Genomic DNA, 20,918 nt, shown 5'->3' on the forward strand with positions numbered 1-20,918 from the left:
TCTTACATTTCGGTCTCTCATATTTTTATAATATATATCTTCTTTTGGCCTTCCCAAAAAAATTGAATTCGTGATATAACAGTAACCATCAAAGTTACGCTTCTAAAAAGATAATATTTATGTTATAACTAACATGTTGTCGAATTGCTTGGAAGCCGAGGTTGTTCAACAGTAGTATCTTCAAGACGGCGAATGATGAATGATGAATGATGAATGATGAATGATGAATGATGAATGATGTGTCACGTTACAGAAAATAATGAGAAAGAAAAGAAAAACATTATTATATTGATGCCTTGCGTTGAAAAGAGAAACATTATATTGAGGAAGGAGCGATGTGACGAACACGGTACGATGACGGAGGACCAACAGTAGGCAATGAGCGGAACAACATTGAACGCGATCGAGTGTGAATTTGAACTTCGTACTCGGCCGCCAAATGAGTCTCACATTAAGAAGGAAAATTATTCATAAACACCTAAAATGCTATCTACCAAATAAGAAAACAAGAAAAATATAAATATAACAAATGATATGATGTGAAAAAAAAAATTAGAAGAAAATAATAATAAGTGTTGATAGGATTGGTGGAACAAGCAATTACGTACTAAATCTCTTAACTAAAATTTGAATTTTTAACTTAAATATTAAAATAAAATAAAAAATATCATTTTATCTCAAAATTGTTGATCAGATGATAAAAGAATTAGAAGAATAAAATAAAGAATCTGAAATACTTTCTAGTTAAATAAAACAAATGAGGTGTTTAGATATTATTACTCAAAACATAAAAACATTTTTTATCAATAAGTATTAAAGATAAAATTCCAAAATTTATAATAATTCATACTTATTTCTTATGTGTTCTTAAATTGGAAAGAAATAGGAAAAAAGTCTAATCATATGATGTCTTCTAACGTCACAGTGACTCGCGTCACTAGTGCCGTCACTAGTGAGTGAAGTGCCAGTGTCAACAGTAATAATATAATATGAGTTACTATAAATACATAACTCACAAAAACCATCTTCTCAAAAAACCCTAGTTCCGATCTTAATCATATCTAAAAATGGGTCAACAACAACAGGGAAGTCAACCTTCTCCAACCAAAGTCGAAAGAAAGATTGTAGAGAAAAACAGGAGAAGCCAGATGAAGAACCTCTATTCCGAACTCAACTCTCTTCTCCCTACCCGTAATCCCAAGGTCTGCTCTCTTTCTCTCCCTCCATATATATACATCTCATGCATGGAAGGAAATCATGCATAACTTTTTTTCTCTCTCTCTTTTGTGTGTCTGAAAATGATGTGTATATATAAAGAGACAATTGAATTTATATAAACACAGTTTAAAACTACAAGTCAGTGAGTCACAATTGAAGTGATGATGTGAAAATTTGTGGACAAATTAATTAACGTGGGTGTAAATTAACTACTTGAGATGGAGCCATAAGACCTAAAACCTAAAACCTAAAAAGTTATCTTGATAACGGATTGCAATTTAAAACCATGAATATATGTTGAAAAGATGCAATTTTTTTGTTTAATTCAGGAAGCGATGTCACTGCCTGATCAAATAGATGAAGCAATCAACTATATCAAAAGCCTAGAGACAAAAGTGAAGCTGGAGCAGGAGAAGAAAGAAAGGTTAAAGGAAAGGAAGAGAACTCGTGGTGGCTGTTCGAGTTCTTCTGAAGCACAAGGAAGCCTGAAATCGCCAAATATCCAGATTCACGAAACGGGAAATTTGCTTGAAGTCATTCTAACATGTGGGGTCGATAGCCAGTTCATGTTCTGTGAAATTATTCGAATTTTGCATGAAGAGAACGTCGAGGTCATCAATGCCAATTCTTCAATGGTCGGAGATTTAGTGATTCATGTTGTGCACGGGGAGGTATGTTAAATTATTAATAATAAGCTTTTCAATAAAAAAATAAAATAAAACTCAATTAGCCCTAAAATATGAAGAAATTTTCAAGTGTTTTGATCTCTTTGCTGACTACTATTTTATGTAGGTTGAGCCATCTATCTATCAATTCGGAGCGACCAAAGTGAGTGAGAAGCTGAAATGGTTTATGAACGGATCCTTCAGTGATGTGGAAATGGAGCCTGAATTAATGTGGAATTTTAAAATTGATGCTACTGAGCCGTGGGGGCTTCTAGATGATCTTACACTGGACAATGTCTTACCACCAAATACTTTGTAAATATAATTAAGAAGAAGCATATATATATATATATGTGCGCGCGCGCGCGTATTAATATCTAGATATTTGGCGATTTCAGGCTCTGATATATTGTAAGAATAAAGGTGCATAACTGCATATATAGCAGTATTGGACATATATAATTAGTTTCCCAACAAAATCGTATCCACGACATCCTTTTTTCCTCTGATTCAAACTTCTTTATTATTATCAATTGCTGTGATCAGCTTTTCAAAGTGCATTAACCTGTACTTAACTACTCAGTTCTCGTTTGTTTTTTCTTTGGTTTTTAACTTCAATTGGTGCTATTTCAGAACAATCCCCCAACCTGAAAATAATATTAATATAGCTGCTAGGTCTCTCTTGCTAGCTAATATAGAGCTGCTATATATGTCCGTGGCATATAATGTCAATTATATCATCTCTATACATAACTATATATTCTCAAATCTTGAGCATCAAATTGTATACTTGAGGATATGAAACCTATAAAATTATATATTTTTTAGTAAATCTCAGTCAATAATAAAAAAATTGTTAAAAAATATATTGTTAGTGTTTCTCTATGCTCAAGTTATTACAATCTCTCTATATATAATCACAAGTTATGTCATACATGCTAGAGTTTTGTCAAATTTGGACTTCCACTGGTTAATTTCACTTGTTAAGAAAACTGGTTAAGAAATCATATTTTAAGATTATGATTAAAAGAATTTAAAAAAACCTTCTGTATTGGCAAGCAGTTGAGCTTTGCTCCCCAAACACAAATTAATTATGGCTATTCATATTTATTTATATTTTCCCATCAAGTGATATAAATCATTAATTGTGGACGAAGGAATTAAGAGAGGAAAATTCTCTATTCGTGATATGCGCACATATATAGTAGGTTATCAGCTTTTCATTTTCTGGTTATCGTTTTTGTCCTTATCAGTGTATCAAATGAGTGCACAATTAGTGGTTTATCAAGAATTATTTTGTACATAAATTGGAGTATATATCATTATAAGCTTACGTTAATATTTAACGATAATGATTTATAGATACCTCTAACAATATGATTAACTATTTGATATACTTCATTTGTTTACCCTTTTTCTTTTCTGTTATATGATTTCATTCACATTTCTATTCCTATTACTCTCTTTTCTTTCTCTATCTCCGTGTCTACATTCAAAGGGATGCCTATCATACATTTGTCCTGACATTCAATAATTTGTGGTTCACTTGAAAAGATGATCAAGCGTGTTATTGTTTGGTGGAAAAGAATTGAGGGGGGCAAGGATGGGGTATAGATTGTTTGTTTGGGTTGATTAAAATGAGAGGGACGTACAGGAAAGAATAATGTTAAGTGAAACCTACTTAAAGAATACATATTTTTTTCTGCCAAAATGGTATGGGGTGAGGGAAGACGGGATGACTGATGAGCAATGCTAGATGTATAGTATTTCATAGCTAGTTGATAAAGTTACGTTGTTTATTAAAAAAAGTTAATAAACTTAGTTATTAATATTAAAATTATAATATTTTTTATAATTTATCTGTAATTTTATTGAGAAACTATTTATCTTCTTTAATCTTGGATGAGAGAGAAAAAGAGATAATTTAAGATATTTTAGTCAAAGAAGAGAGATAATCAAAGTGAAGCCGTGAAGCCTTATAATAATAAGGGACAAAAAAAAAATTGTTGAACATGATTATGTTTGATAAGATATTTTGGTTAGTTTTTTAATTTTTTTTATCAGCTATAAAATTTGTTTGATTATTCTGTAAACAGAATTATTTTAATAGTTTTTAACATTTTTTTCAAATATTAATTGAAGTAGTATTTTTTAAAAACATTAATTTTTAGTCTTTAACTTTTTATATTTTCTTTCATTTTGATCCTCTTTATTTATATAATTTCTTAGTTACCTTTTTTTAAATCAATCAGAATATTATTATTTTTCTATCATTTTATATTTTTTAACTATTTTAAAAACTCATTTTATTGAATATTTATAATTTGAAAATATAATATTTTTAGCTTTCAACTCATTTTCCAGCTTCCAATGAATTTTAACAAACATAACTTTTCTTATAAATATGAACAAATGTAGTATTTTTATTTTAAACATATTTTGATCTTGAATATAATCAAAAGTATTTTATTTTATTGTCTTAAATATAAATAAATCTCAATTATCTATTCCAAAGTACTCTTCATTTAATAAGACTCAATACTACATTCCAATAAAAGATAGTTTAAAAGAAAAGTATTTATTTTTAATTAAAAATGACCCAATCTAATAAATTTCACTAATTTTAATAATAAGCATAAAATAATATTTTTTTTTATTTACAATAGAGACAGACAAAAATACTATTTCCAATTCTATATATAAGTAACATAGTATAAATCATTAAGACCAAAAAAAGTGTTAATCACATTTAATATTACTATAAATTTAAATTTTATTTTAAAAATATCCTTAAATTTAAATGTTATAAGTAATAATCTCATTGTTAAAACTTAGTGTCTAATAAATAAAATTAATAATAAATTAAAGATATGAAAAATATTTAACTTTAAATAAATTTAGAAACTAATCATAAAAATACTATTTATTACTTATATATATATATATATATATATATATATATATATATATCTATATATATATATATTTATATATAAAGACACTATTTTATAATGGTATCAAAATTGGAGCCTGTGGACCGTAACTGACTGTCATAATTTCACTAGTCTCTTTCACTAACTGACTTTGACATCAGAGTTTTTATAGGTACCGTAATTAATCAGAAACTCCCCTACAAATTCTAGCCACTGTAGCAAACACCTCCAACAGCCAGCCACAGTTACCAGTGTCTTCATAATTATTAAAAAGACATCGTAAAAGCAAATACGCACTCAAGCAACCAAGGAGTGACTTTTGAATTAGTCAAGAAGCTAGATCCATGGAGAGGGTCATGTTGGATCCAACCAGAACTATAAATATTAAATGCAATATGGTCATTGGTCACCCACGCATGTCCATGTAGATGTTGAAAAAGGTTTCACGGAATTGAAAATGTGCGGCAGCAATTTTTTGCATGCCTTCACATTACTTTTCAACCAATATAAATAGTGGCCTTAGGAAATGAAGGAATGCATGGAGCAAAAGCAAAAAAAACAAAGCAGCGCTTCTTGTGTGAAGTGATCGATCGATCAGACTTCCTGTGTAATTCAAAAATAACTACGCTATCTATAGTACTTAATTCAAAAATAATTTTACCCTACTACAATCATGTGCTTAACATGTGTTTGGATTACCATTGCCATAATGCAACTTACATTTTCAAAAGCAATTAAAGACATACTTTTATGGTGAAAGAACATTGGACTTCGTGCGACAACAAATTCACTTGTAAAACAAACATACACTTAATGTTTTAGGCTTTCTTTTTAGACAAGTGACTTTTTTTTTTCCTTAGTTAGAGACCAACTAGGCCTTTTTATTTCCTTAAAAAATAATGCATTTTTTCTAATCACATTTTTATGAGGAAAATTATTATTAGACATGCTGGTAGAGAATTTCTTAATTACTATAAATTTATTATTGCGGAACATAGCATAACTCATATCCCCTCCCTTTTTAACTATTATTTCAATAATCAATCAACTATTCAGATTTTGCAACAGAGTGGGTAGAGAGGATACGAGTTAGGCTATGGACAAAGACTAGGATGCAAAAACAAAACTCATTGTATACACCATGCTTGAGTTTGCAAAAAATGTAGATAGGGTGTTGTAGATCGTTAATTAGATTAATTGTTAAAAAAGGAGATAGTTGAGATTTTTTTTTTGCTTTTTTTCCCTATTCTTTTTTCTTTTCCCTATTTTCCCTTGATTCAATCTTCTCTCTCACCGGTGACTTTTCAACCCTCGTCCTTTTCTCCTTCGACAAGCTCTCCACCCTCTCCCCTGACGAACCCCTGCAACATCACCACAAATCATAGTGAAACCCACCATGTTGACACAGACGAATTAATGTCGTTGCAAACAACCATGGAGCCGCCAAAAGACAGCCATGACACCACTGCGCACAACCACAAACGAGGTTTGATACAACCATGCTCCCCTTCATCTAAACCAGATTTGCGAACAAATCCGTTGATTTACCCAAATCAGAAGTGACGAGTTTCTTGGTGGCACCATGGCATACGACAACCGAGGTTGTTGGCGAGAAGAGGAGCACGATAGATAGAGGTGTTTGTGGTAGTGGGGTCTTCGGATTGGAGCCGATGGATGAGTGATAACGACTAAATATGAGTTATTTTAATAATAAAAATATATTGAAAATGTCTTTAAAAATATTTATTTAACAGTTATCTTTGGTTCAAATAATAAGAATTGATATTTTTGTTATTTATGATTTGTAGGTATGAAAATGATGGATTAAAAGAGAAAAAGATTCAAAAATATGGATAAGAAAGATTTTCATCATGAGATCCAAGTCCACTCCAGCAACTATAAGAAGGGAGTCAAGTCAAGAAGGAAAAAAAAACAACCCACACACTCGGTTTATCCCTTAGGTGAACACGACAAAACCCATCTAGTAGGGCAAATTTTATCCATTCTTTTTTTCACCCCCTCTCATTGTAAAATCCTCATGGCCATGAGGGGCTAAACCTTTATTTAGGGTTTGACAGACCTAAAAGTCAACGCGATGTATGATGTACTCTTCACTATTTATCAATGCAATACCAGGTGTTTTCTTTCCTATTTTCTTTTTGATTTTTATCTTGCATACAAATCTTTATATTTTGTTAGGGGTTAGATGCTCGGGAGAGAGTAACTTCTAAATAAGATTTAAAGAAGGTATGCATGTATTAGTTTTAGGGGTTAGACATTTGGGGGAGAATAACTTCTAATAAAACAAGTAAAAAATATATCATAATAAAATTATTGCTAGAAATAGAGTGATTACATTATGCTCATGCGTCAAAGCAAACATCTAGAATTAGAACTTCATGCATTTTATCTATTAGTTTTTACAAATGCATTTGGGAGATAGATATATAAAATAGACTTGTGATCCCGAGACATCAAGGGCAAGTATAGATGTAGGATAGAATCACCTGAATTAGTAAAGAAAAATCATAAAATCATACATCCTAAATATGTTAGGTCTCAACATTATCACATATTGAGTTTATCTTTTCTATCTTCTATTTTTTATTTATTATCTTTTAATTTAAATCTTTTATCTTTTTTTATCTTCTATTTTTACCTGTAAATCTTGATCTTATTTACTATCTTTCTTTATCTATTATTTTAAATTCTTTATCTATTGTTTGTAATTTGGGATTGCATTAATCCAAGTATAAACAAAGTCTCTGTGGATTCGACACTCGGATTTCCGAGTACTTTACTACTAACGATAAGTTGGTATACTTGCCACAAATTTGATATACTTGCTAAGGAGTTAAACAATGAGTGGAGACCTAGAGAAGGAAAAAAGGGTGGTGAATTGTGAGAGAGAAGGGAGAACATGGGTAAAGTGGGAAAGAGAGGAGAAAAAATCAAACACACCATGCACATCAAGTTTTAGTTCTGCACCCGAGTCTTCATCTAGGCTTATGTATTTATCAAATTTTATGTTAGCTTATACTTTTTTATATTTTTTTAAATGTTAGTTTATAATTTTTTTATCTTTAATATGTTTATTAAATTTTAAGATTATCTTTTTTAAATAAATTATAATTTTATTATTTTATATTTTTTAATTACTTCTACAATTAATTTTATCACACTTATATTTTAATAAACTAATTTTTAGCTATTAATTAGTTTTATCCAACATAAACTTACTTGTTTTTTTTTATATAAATCTATTTATAGATCCAAAACCAAAAGAAAAAGTCTATTCTAATTTATTTGGCCTTTCTTACTATTATATTTTCTTTTTTAATATAAAATTGGAAATTGTTTACTTATTATAAGAAAGATTGGAAAATCTTTCATGGAACAAATGAAAGAAAGATTTACATATTTCCAGATCAAAATAGAAATATATAAATAAAGATATTCTCATTCTCTTCTTAACGCTATCAGACAACGACATATTAACAATCAAATTACTTGCCTTATTGTTTGCTTGGTTTGGAATTATCAATATCAATAACAACAGGTAAATGTCAAGCTTTGAATTGAAGAATATCCCAACCTACGTTAGTTAGGGACTAATAGTATTTTAATAAATAAAAGAGACTAATAGTATTTTTATACTTCTTGATTGGCGTAATACTCAACAAGAAACAAACTTTCTGTTGCACCTCTGTTTTTATTTTGTTGGGGTAAGTGGCATCCAGTATTAGCTCTGACCACATCATCACCATCTGATGGGCTGCTTACACGATATGATTTTTTTAACCTTAAAGTTGACAAATACAAATGTATAAAGTGTGTATATTTTATTTATAATAAGGTCAAGCGGGTGTTTTTCTTTTCGGTATGAATAATCATTGGCACAATCCAGAGAAGTTGAAACAATGAACCATTATTATTATTATTATTATTATTATTATTATTATTATATAAGAAACACAGATAGAGATAAATGAAGTATATAACTCTTTGTATTGAATATTTTGAATGTATCTTATTAGAAAAACCAACTATACAAAAAAGATATGTATACTAGACACATAAAGCATGGGCTACTAGACACAGGCAAAGGTATTGCCATGACCCATGAGAATGCGAGTATTTTATTTGAAAAAATATATTCAAATAACTAATTCCATAATTCAAATAATGATTGAGTGCATTATGAGTGGATTATGATTTACGACTTATATGTAATAACTTTATTATTATTATTAGTGAAAAAATTTATATAACTAATATTATTTTAATATTTTTTTATTTGTAGGAATAGAAGATAATATCATATTTCTATAATAACTCTCAAACATTCTTATTCAATTAATTAGATTTGACTCTTTTTATACATTAATGTCAAAATTGAATCATAAATTTAAGTTTAAGTCTCACTTATAAAACTAAATTAAATACTTAAAAGAGATTTTGATCATTGTTAATCATAACTCAAATAATATTATTTCTCACCACAAATACATATAATTTTGTACCAAAATTCTGATTTGAATTTGATATTACTAAATAAAAAAGACTAATTCAATGATATCTAATCTATTCTATTACATTGAAATGGGAGCCGTCCACCTTTCAATTTTTATTTTACTTTCAATAGAATGATGATAAAAAAATATGACTGATGATAAGAAATATATATTAACACAAATACTTAAAAGAAAAAAGAATTATACATTCATAATATAAATTTTTTACGTCACTATATTAAATTTATTAATTTTTATGATAATTATAATAACAAAAAATTATAATTACACAACAGTATAAAACGTGTTTTATATTCTACATAACCATTAAACTCATAATTAAATTCAAGCTATTAGATAATAAATAGTAGTAATAAATAATCACTACTAGTAATATTTTTTTAGCGCGTGCAAGAAATCTCCTTAATAGAGAGTGTGACCAATGCGTTACTCCTGTCCAAGCAGATGTGACCCCCCCATTTTTACCAAAAAAGCCAAAACCCAGAAAATACGTCAACAACCTCTGCGACAATCCCTCAGAAGCAAAATTTATGCTCCAAACCCAAATCCGAGACTTTAATTTTTTACTGTTGCTATCACTGATCGTTGATTAGTACAACTTAAGTTAATTTTGGTGCAAAACCAACCTGGTGAAGGCATTCTTTTTTGCTTCTAAAATTGCATTTGGTGACCAATTAAGTCGTTGGTCTTTCGCTTTCTGCATCTGATCAAATTCCCCCTGACCCTTTTGACTTCTTCCGAAGCAACCCTTTTTATTATTGCCTCCTTTTTAAGCTATTTTGCTATGGTGGGTCTTGGCTTGTTCCCCTGGATTCACTCTCAACTGAGAAGTGGGTCGTTGAATTGGAGTTGAATTTTGGGGATTTGATATGGTTGCCGCTGAAAGATTGAAGCTTTTTTTGTGTAAGAGGAGGAGGGGGCTTAGAATTTTGTTGCGGGTTGCATTTTGGTGGTGGGTGGTTCTACTGTTGGTTAATCCAGTGGCGGGTCTCAGACCCTTGAGAGAAAGGACTAGGTCCTGGGATGACGAGGTTTGTTTAGGAACTTGTCTTAAATTTCAGTTTTTTGATGACTGTGATGGTAATCGAAGAATGTGATGCACATGAATTTGAATTTTTTGTTGTTGTTGTAATGTTGATGATTTGGTGGCTGCATTTTGATTGTGGTTAGTTAGGGATTGCACTAGCTGCTATTGCTTTGTGCAGTTGTGATTTGTGGAAGTAGACTAGACACTAGAAGCAGGAAATTTGAAGTTTGGTTTTGTTAGAGCTGACGTTAATCGAACGTGTTTAGAATGCTTGAACCTAGGGAGAAGAGTGATAGGCGTTCATTTAGTTTGTTTAGAATTTATTCATGGCGTTGGGAGAGAACAGGAGAAGAGAAGAATTAGGAAAGTGCTGCATTTTATTTATAGAAATCTATGTTAATTTGTACTTTAGTTTTGCTTTTTTGAGTGGTTTACATGGTGTTTCTCTCATAACAGAAAATAGTCATATATTTGAGTTTATCTTTCGTGTGTAACTCTTAAGGTGTCCAACGCTGAAATTTTTTCTCAAATTTCATTAACTGCAAGTCCAATCATTATTATATCAATGTATATGTTATCATAGATCTATTAATTGAGCTATCAATAATCAGCAATCATTATTGGTATTGAGCATATGTAAATTTTTTTTAGCATGTCCAGGTAATACCTTGCTGCCCAGTTTTGTTGTTAAACAATTTTTTCGGAACCTGTATTAAAAGTAGCCAAAGCACATTGAATCATGAAATGGAAAATATATATTATAATTTGCAATTAGGTTTATCGTAAAGTACAGCATGATATTGTTGTGTTGCTTTTACTGATTTATTAGTACTTCAAAAGATTTTCACTTAATTGTAAGGCATTTGCCTTTAACTTTACTGCCATATAACTCTCCTAAACACTGATTTATGATTAAAATTATTTGAATTGTCAAATTGGGATTGTTATGATTGAGTCAAAATCTGACTGAAGGAGAACTCACTTATTTGCATGTTATTGATATGTCACTTCTCTCAGGGGCTATTTACAAGAAAGGAGGAGAGCAACTTAGGTCCTTTTTCACAATGGAACATAACAGGAACTTACAAAGGTTTGTATTCTTTACTAACTTAAGTAATAAGTGTATCTGTAGTTTTCTATTTTATTTGAATCATAGTTTTGGTCTATTGATGTTTAGTGTAAGCTGTTGAAGTATTGTTGAGTATATGCTTCACTGATGTCTGTTAAGAGGATTTATGATTGGATGACAAACTAAAAGCAGAACTATCAAGAAGTTACCTGTTTAGAAGATTATTATCACTTGAAACAAGTTTATTTTCTGTGACTGCTTGATTTTCGTTAATGAGTTTGTATGATAATTGCCTTTTTTTTTTAAGGTCTAACATGTTGCTAATTGCTATGCTTACCTTTGTGCCTATGCTTTATGTGTTTTTAATCTGCTATCATTGGACATAGCATAACAAAGGCAAAGGGGCAGCATCCATGAGAAAACTATTTCGCCTCAAATTAACTAAATGAAATTAAGACATTTGGACAGATCATGTAATTTTAAAAGTATTTCTGTGCAATTTACTTAAATATCCTTCATTCCTACATGGTGTGTTATGTTTGAATAAACTTGCTTCATTCATTGTTTTATGGTGGGATAAGTTTGTAAGTTTGTTGAAGTTTGAGGATGTTTATATGTTGACCTTTTGAAATGCAGGGACTTGGAAGTTTTTAGATATCACAAATGGATCTTCCAGATTTCCTGACATCAGAAAAACAAATGGAAATTCTGTAATTGAATTAGTTAGTACGCCCACAAAGATGAGTGGGGTACATTATGTTCAGGTTAGATGTTGAACTAAATTGCTAATTTCACAGGAATTCAGCTTTCATATATCATGTATTTTCTTATTTTTTATTTGTTCTATTTAAAATTTTATTTTTATAATGTATTTATTTGAAATATTATTGGCTTTTGTTGTTGCCTGAAGTTAGTGAAGTTCCTAAGGAACGTGTCCTTTTGATATACTAAGGAACTAAATCTCACTTCTCTCTATTTTTCCTTGCTACATATATTATTTAATTTTCATTTTTTTTTCAAGATTTTTTCTCAAGTTGTTATCACTCCAGCTTCGTTTTCTAAACCATAGTTTATGCCATTAAGGTGTCAGCATGTTGGTTTTGTATTGGGTTGGCCTTACTGGTACTTAGATTTTTTATTAAATGGAGAGGGAAGGTTACAATTTATGTGAAGCACTTCCTCAATAACTCAAACTTGAAGAAGGCTGACCTTGATTAGAGTAATCTATCTGTTTTCTTAAATCTTAATGACTGAAGTTCTATTTATAAATAACTTTCTAGACTAGTTTGTTTGAAAATGAAAATGTGTAAAATTGATGCCACAAGTGCATCACGTGCATGGTTTTAATAAAACATTACATCTATGATTTGTCTATACCTTCTAGGTTTTCATCTTTTGCTCTCTCCATCTCTCCGTGCACGTGTGTGTGTATGTGTGTGTGATAGAAAGAGAGCATTTATGTGTGTGGTCTTTTTTTCATTGTACTTGATAAGCACATACTAAAAAAACAAAGAACTCGTTACTCTGGATAAAATAAAATGCTTCAATTTTTTTTTTTGGCACATCAACAGTTCAAACTCATCTAATGGCCCTTGCCCATTGAATGAAACCGTCTTCTGCTAGATAAGACTCTGTTATGTTGTTATAGTGAGCTTTTGTACATATTTGGACAATTATCTGCATTCATATTTCAGGGTTAGAGAGGCTCATAATCTGTAGAAGTCCTAAAGCTTTCAGGGATCATGTTGTTTATTGAGTCTGTCTCTGATGCTGAATCAAGTGTTTTTTCATATATGCATAGCATAATCTGGCAATGAAAACTGTATTTCGTATATCATAAACCAAATAAGTTACCCTTTCATCTCACTATAGAATAATGTTATACAAGTGGAAAATTTTAGACTTTCAATCATGTCCTTATTACTGTTTCAATAAAATAATCCTTATTCTTCTATAACAATTTATTCCTCTTTTTCATGTTTTTTTAATCAGGGGGTAGTTATGTTCCATGATGTGTTTGACAATGAGTATGATGTTGGCGGTTCTCAAGTCAGAATAGAAGGTGTATATATATGGCCTTTTAGACAGCTTCGAATGGTAACCAATAGGTAATTTCATGGATATCATCAATGTGGTGAGCAGATCAAGTTTATATTGGGCTCAAATTGGCTTATATTGTCGCGAGTGTTTAAAATTTTAAATTTCTTTTTGTTCTAATTTGGTATTTCATCTTGAATCAGCTTTCACACTTTGTTTTACTTGTTTAATTTGTTTATTTGATAGAAAATTTCTGTTTGCAATGAAATTGGTATGCTAAGTGAGCCTGCTGAGGGACATGGCTTGAGGTTATTGAAGGTTTATGTTAGAAAAAATAAAAGACTGAGTAATTCAGTAATCTGCATTAGGCAGCCGATTTCATGTTATTAGGCAGTTATGTTTGTGTTAATTCTGCATTAGGTAGTTGATGTACTGTTCTCTAATCTGGTCTATAAACCATAATGTAGAGAGAGAAAGAAAATAAGGCATGTGGGTAAATTGTAATGAGATACACTAGAAGGTGCAGTGACCCTCATTAAAATTACTAGGAGGTTAAGTACATAAAAGCATGTGGGCCAAGCCTGTATGCATATGACTAAATAGTAAAACCTGTATTTATAATAACTCTTGACACTCCCCCTTATGATGAAGCATAGATATTAATCATGCCCAAATTATTACTAATAAAATGTTGTGCACCCAATTCAAAGCTTTGTAAACACATTCCAACTTGTTATAAATAAAAGAGCTAATTACACTTGAACCCCTTGAGCTTTTTTCGAATTACACACAACACTACTCTTTTTTTTTATTCCTACACTAACCCTTTTAATGTTTGAAAACAGTACACTAACACCCTTTATTATAATAACGCTTCTCACTGAGTACACTATAATGTGTAGCGACCGTCATATTTGTATATCTAGGTTAAGTACATAGAAGCGTGCTGGCCAAGCCCACATATATACAACTAAGTACTAAAACCCTTTATTATAATAAATAAAAACTCTTAACACATTATTCTTGTAAAATATAACTTTCTGTGTGTTCAATCCACAAGTCCAATTGAAATGCTTATGTCCTTAGAGTAAAGCTTACAATATCTGAATGTGCTGACGAGTTTCTTTTGTTTCCTCCTGTTCAGTGGAAAAGAGGGAGATTTGAATCAGAATGAAGATTATATTTTATCTAATCCATATCATCTGGTAACAATCTTTCTTTCTTGCATTCTTGATCATTTACATTTTATAATCTGATTATTTAGTTTACAATAATCCTAACAGCACTTCTGATTTTGGTTATGCGATGGTAAAGAAATGTGGTCTTTTAAAATGGGATTTTCTTAACAAATATGCACAGGGATTGGGAAGCTTTTCTCCATTGATTTTTTATCTTTTTCACTGTTATTTTATGTTTTCTTTTTTCACTACAGAGGACTCCCTTGTCCTTCAAATTATTTGTACTTTTTTCCGTTGTTTAAACAATTTTCTTCTTTTATTATAAAAAAAGTGAGCATTCAGAATACTTATTTGCTTCATATATGGCTTTTTGTACACAGCTTGGAGTTTTCTCATCTCAGGTACTGCAAGATTCTTCGCGAGATAAGATGTGGAGAAGAAAGCATTGTAATTTTTCTAACATACTAGAATACCTTGAATGCCTACTTGCCCCCTCCTTTTTTTATTTGTTCTTATAGTTGTACTATTGACTTGCTATTTTCCCTGTAATGGTTACTGCAGCTTTGATTCATGACATGGAGAAACATTGTAATATTGAAATTGCTGCTCAGATTTCACACTTGCCATCACAAAATAACGGTATTTGTGTTATCCCAGCATATGAATACTTTTTGTTCATTTTTGTTTTTATCTTCCTCAATGAACCTGTTGAATGTTTCTTTGGTTTTCTTTTTGGTGCTCTTTCTGTTGTAGTAAGGAGTCTGTCAGATATGAACAATTGGAAAACTGTTCTACACTGATAATTCTCTCTATTTTTTGAATTATTTTATCTTCTTGTTTAGAAGGACTGGTTATCCTCTTCTCTTGCACTCTTTTCTTTTTCTAATAAAGTGACTTCCATTATAATTATTTTTTAGTGTCCATGGTGCTATTGCATCACTATTATGAGACATTTGATAATATTACCAATTGCTGATATTGAATGGCACATGAATTGTAGAAAAATTATATATACTTGGACTTTTAACCTTTTTTTGTATCTGTTCAGTGCATTCTTTTTGTGGATTAAAAAATATTATATTTTGGTCCTTTTCATTTACCAAATTGTTATTTTATTTCTTACAGAAGGTGAACATGATCATTTTCATCTAGAAGGGTTAATGGAGAGTCCCTCAGCTGATGATGATGGGGACTGCTTCTCACCATTACTGTTAAATGCAACGTCTGTCAAAATTGAGGTCTACTATAACAAAGCAGTGAACTATACCTTGATGGTCACTTTTGTATCCTTCAATCATGAACGTTATTACAGCTTTAAGTCTCTGTCTTGATCCATTATGGTGTGAGCTCCTTAATGTACATATACCAGGTCTCTTTCTTGCAAGTCCTTCTATTAATTCGTCAAATGGAGCATAGCAGCACTCAATCTGTAAGAATTTACTTTGGATTTTCATTTGAAATTTCACTTATCATAGTTTTAATATTTAATGGAATTAATATAAAAAATTCAATAGTTGGGATGATTGTACCTAACAGTATTTGAAAGTTCACCTGCCATAGGTTTCTTTGTTGAATATGTACTTATGATTGTAGAAGATGAATATGATTTAGATATACCTTTACAGGGCGCTGCTAAGGTTTCAATATTAATGATTGGCCAGCAAGCAATAATGGATGCCTATCTTTGCCTTTTACATCTGACTGCAGGAATACTAGTTGGTAAGTTAGAAATTTCTCAGCTTGAGGTTTCTCTACAGACTATTCTCTCTCTCCCCCCTCCCAAACATACCTCCATTATTTTTGTAGACTTGGAGGTACCAGTTTTGTTGAATTAACCAGCATGCTTTAAAAGTAATTTGCCTTGTGAGTACTCATTCATGTAAGCTTCCCAAACACTCATGACTGAGAACTGTTCATGCCCCATAAAAAGAAGATTTCAGTTTGAACCAATCTGATGGCCTTTGGAAATTTATACTTGAATGGTCAGAACCTGGACAGCATGCCTACACTTTTTTAATACCTTGTTTGCACCTTCTAACCAGATCTTATTACCTGTTTTTCAGTCCCTAATACAACACTCAGTAGTAGTATACACATTAGAGTATACAACATCTAATCCCTAGAGCACACCACAAAATTATATCCAGAGTTTTTTAGAAGATTTTTGATGTGTTGAAAATGTAGTGCTGTATTACATTGATTGTTGTAATATGGCTTATCATTGTTTCAGTAGATGGAACTTAAGTGATTAATTCTTTTCATAATGGTAAGATTGTTGGCTGAATAATTTTTGCTTCTTCTTGCCCTGCAGAATCCTTGTTTAATGCTTTTGCAACAGCTGCATTTTTCAAGTTTGTAGTTTTCTCAATATTTGAGATGAGATACCTCCTTGCTATCTGGAAGGCAAATAGGCCTTTGAGTAATGGGGAAGGTTGGGAAACAATGAGGCGAGAACTTTCAGTTTTATACAGTCGTTTCTGTAAGTACTCATCTAGAATTAAATTTTGTCTTGCTAAATGGTTGTATGATCTCATCAAGAGTTCTCCTTTAAGTCATTGGCTCCCTGGGATCCATGATCATGTTATGTTATTTCCTGAGTTGTTGAGCGTTGATAGTCACTCTACTTATGAGCCGGTCAGCTTTGAGTTAAACTACTTCTATGGATGTTTTACTACTGATCAAGATTCAATTCCAGCTTTTAGGTTTTTTTTTTTTTTATATCAGAATAGAAAACTATGATGCTTGCTTGAAAATATTATGTGCATGACTAAAAATTATAATAACTGCATAATTTTCTTGAATTGCTCTTTAAAATGCCATTATAATAACAATGAATTTAATGTATTTTCTTACTATATATTTCGGGCCGACATAAACCTGTGAACTTTCACTATGCATTTAGCTGAGGGCCACCAAGCACCATGATAAAATGAGCTACAGAATGGCAAATATCTCTGAGTGTAGCATATATGAAAAGAGGGACTCAAGTTTAACATTTTAACTTCCTTCTGCAGATGGGATCTTGTTGGGAGGCATTCTACTCATGTACGAGTTCCATTATTATTTGAGACCTATTCTTCTTCTTATGTACTCTTTTTGGATACCTCAGATAATCACCAACGTTATTCGCGATTCACGCAAACCATTGCATCCTCATTATATCTTAGGGATAACTGTTACTCGGCTTGCAATCCCATTATATATTTTTGGTTGCCCAAACAACTTCATGCGCATAAAGCCAGACAAGAGTTGGTGTGTGTGTTTGGCTGTATTTATTGGACTTCAAGCTGCAATTCTCCTACTTCAGCACTATCTTGGTTCACGTTGGTTCATTCCTCGTGAGGTTGGACCCAACTTTTTTCTTGATACTTTTGTAACCATTATTAACACATTCAGAATTCTTGGACCTAGTTTCCACTTCTGAAAGACTGAGTTTAAACTTTAGACACAGCATAGTAGCATCATTTTTTTCATGTAGTCAGCTCCCTCTAGTGGGAAAAGGCTTTTGTTGTATATTTTAGTTGTAACTGAGGTTACATCAATCATTTGAAGCATTTCGTAGACATCATACTTGTATGGGCTCTATACTCGTCTTCAGTAATTTTACTCCATAGTACTGATTTCTTTTGTTTTCGTCATCTGATCATGAGGATGATTATTTGGCAAAGATGGATAATAACATTGTATTATCCTCATCATTTAGGATTATAGTTCTAGGCTTTTCTAACCGAATTAAAATCATGATCCGACATTTTATTTTTTCTGAATTAGCATGAATGTTTTATCTTCATGATTTGCAGATTCTCCCCGAGAAATACAGCTATTATAGGAGGGTCGATCAGGATACACGACATGCTACTGACTGTGTTATTTGCATGACAGCCATTGATCTGTCCCCGCGATCTAATGATTGCATGGTAAGTGAATATATAGTTTCTTAAGATTGCACTCGATACTCCTGTCTTTTTAACCCGTACAGTAATTCCTTTAATTGTTTAAAACACATTATACTGCCAAGAAACACATTACACTATGTACCCCTAAAAGGGTTACTGTAAACATCAAAAGGACAGGAATATCATGTGCAAATCATGAAACTACAAGGAGTGTCAATGTAATTTAATCTAAATATAACCTTTGTTTTGTCAACTCAAATTGAAGTTTACAATATGAATTAAGTCTAATGCACAGACTGTTACACAGGTGACACCTTGTGATCATTTCTTCCACTCTGGCTGTTTGCAAAGATGGATGGATATAAAGATGGAGTGCCCAACTTGCCGGCGCCCGCTACCCCCCGCTTAAAGATCTTTCTTCTCTGTTTATGTCAATAGGATCAGCTGACCCTGCTCAACTTCATAGTTTTAGTATATGCTTAAATGACCAAATTTTACATTGTTTTTGCTTTTAATTTTACAAGAGAAGTGAAATTACACGGGCTTTGGTGGTCAACCTTTTCTTCTCATGTGAGGACTGAATGTTTCTTCTGCTCATACAAATTTTGTAATTTGATTTTGCCACCTTACCCCGTATGCTGAGGGTATATTTTTGTACATAAGTTGGAAGGGCAATCAACATTAAATTGTACTTTTTTCTCAATACAAAATTTATTTTTATTCTTCCTTTGTGATTGTCCAAGATATCATTCATTCATTTATTATTATTATTATTATTATTATTATTATTATTATTATTATTATTATTATTATTATTATTATGCACTAACAATGTTTTATATTATCATTTAATAATAAATTGTTATCATGTATAGAAAGTTTGTTAAATTTTATAATAATTTTCTTAAAAATTATGTTAAAGATGATTTATGATTAGCTGATAGAGCATGCTTTCTAAATTTTTAGAATAGAAACTTTTACATTAATTGTTACCTTGTTAGGAGTTTTACATAAGTAGAATAAATTACTTGGCTTGGTACTCAAGTGACAAAGCAAACTCTTCTCATACGCTTAACTTAAGTCCCGACATTTTTTAGTCCAATAGTTATCATTGAAATAATTTCAACTCAAGTACATGATAGTTTGCATTATTGTGCTATTCAAAGTTGGATAGAATCCAGAGTGTAATGACAGTAACTTAGGCATGCGGCATTAGTTTGTAGCTGATTATTTCAGTATACTTTTTTTTCTAATTGCTATCTGTCAGTAACTTAGTAAACAAAAATAACATAACAGCCGATAATGAATCTATTTAATTCCATCCTTGGGTTACATGTGCATCCACATAGTTTTCATTACGTCTGTTGTACGGACATGGCACTTTTGATATGACCACATTCACATGCATTGAGGATTAAGGATGCTTGTTCTAATCGTTTCCTTAATGGAAATGGTGGGTTCTAATCACTAATCAAAACCCGTGCCTGCACCCTACGGACAGCAATTGTGAAATACGAAAAACTAGCTTGTGATGAGATGACTTGGTGGAAGGGCAAACAACAACTCACTCGGATACAAGATTGAATCTTAGGCTCACTGAGCAGTGAGCATGGATGATGATGGACGATGAAAAAGAATAAATAATACATGGACACTCCTTTATTATTAACATCTGGAGAGGTAAAAGAAAAATAAATGTAAATATGACAAGCAATATGATATGATACATAGAAATGATCAGTGCTAATAGACAATTCATAATATTAAGATGTTGACATATAATTATCCAAGAAATAAGTACCATATTTTTATTGCTTGGTGTATTTATAATAGGAGGAAGGAATTAACATACACTTCATAAATAATTTTATTTCATAAATATGTGATCATGAGTTCCATCATTAGTTTGTGTGTATAGAAAAAATATCTATTGAAAAAGATCAAATCTTTAAATGAATCTCAGTCACTTGAAGAATTAATCCTTAACTTTCGACTTAGAAATATCTTTGGTTTAAAAAAAAATAGGAGGAAGGATTAAAAATTAGGTAGAATCTACACTTTCTATAATCCACCCATTTTGGGAGAGAAGGAAGAGAGAAAGGTGTTTTGATGTGATAAAATGAAAAAACTAAAATACTCTTATTTTTATATACTTTTTATCAGATATTTAAATTATTTTATATACATATTATTTCTTTTCACTTTCTACATAAGAAAATAAGAAAGAAAAGTTAAATTTTTTTTCTCACAATATAATGTCCTTACATACTGGTTAATATTTGTCAAAATATAATTAATATTTTAGTTTATAATAGAATATTTTCAATTTCTTAGTATGACTTCAGTTATTATTTTTCTCT

General features: G+C 31.0%; 2 protein-coding genes across 2 annotated transcripts; both read left to right on the forward strand.

The window, feature by feature from the left end:
- The first annotated feature begins 1,050 nt into the window (after positions 1–1,050).
- Positions 1,051–2,393, forward strand: LOC114378197 (transcription factor bHLH162-like). Its single transcript, XM_028336747.1, has 3 exons — positions 1,051–1,202; positions 1,548–1,889; positions 2,011–2,393. The coding sequence occupies exons 1-3, from the start codon at positions 1,068–1,070 to the stop codon at positions 2,200–2,202; spliced, it is 669 nt and encodes a 222-aa protein (XP_028192548.1). The 5' UTR covers positions 1,051–1,067; the 3' UTR covers positions 2,203–2,393.
- Positions 2,394–9,787: 7,394 nt separating this feature from the next.
- On the forward strand, positions 9,788–19,285 carry LOC114380391 (transmembrane E3 ubiquitin-protein ligase FLY2-like). Its single transcript, XM_028339413.1, has 14 exons — positions 9,788–10,382; positions 11,396–11,468; positions 12,084–12,211; positions 13,440–13,555; positions 14,629–14,689; positions 15,043–15,109; positions 15,224–15,301; positions 15,788–15,945; positions 16,032–16,091; positions 16,288–16,381; positions 16,974–17,141; positions 17,677–18,005; positions 18,463–18,579; positions 18,866–19,285. The coding sequence occupies exons 1-14, from the start codon at positions 10,221–10,223 to the stop codon at positions 18,965–18,967; spliced, it is 1,713 nt and encodes a 570-aa protein (XP_028195214.1). The 5' UTR covers positions 9,788–10,220; the 3' UTR covers positions 18,968–19,285.
- Positions 19,286–20,918: the final 1,633 nt, after the last annotated feature.

Source organism: Glycine soja, chromosome 12 (assembly GCF_004193775.1).
Source record: "Glycine soja cultivar W05 chromosome 12, ASM419377v2, whole genome shotgun sequence".
Classification (NCBI taxonomy): Eukaryota; Viridiplantae; Streptophyta; class Magnoliopsida; order Fabales; family Fabaceae; genus Glycine; species Glycine soja.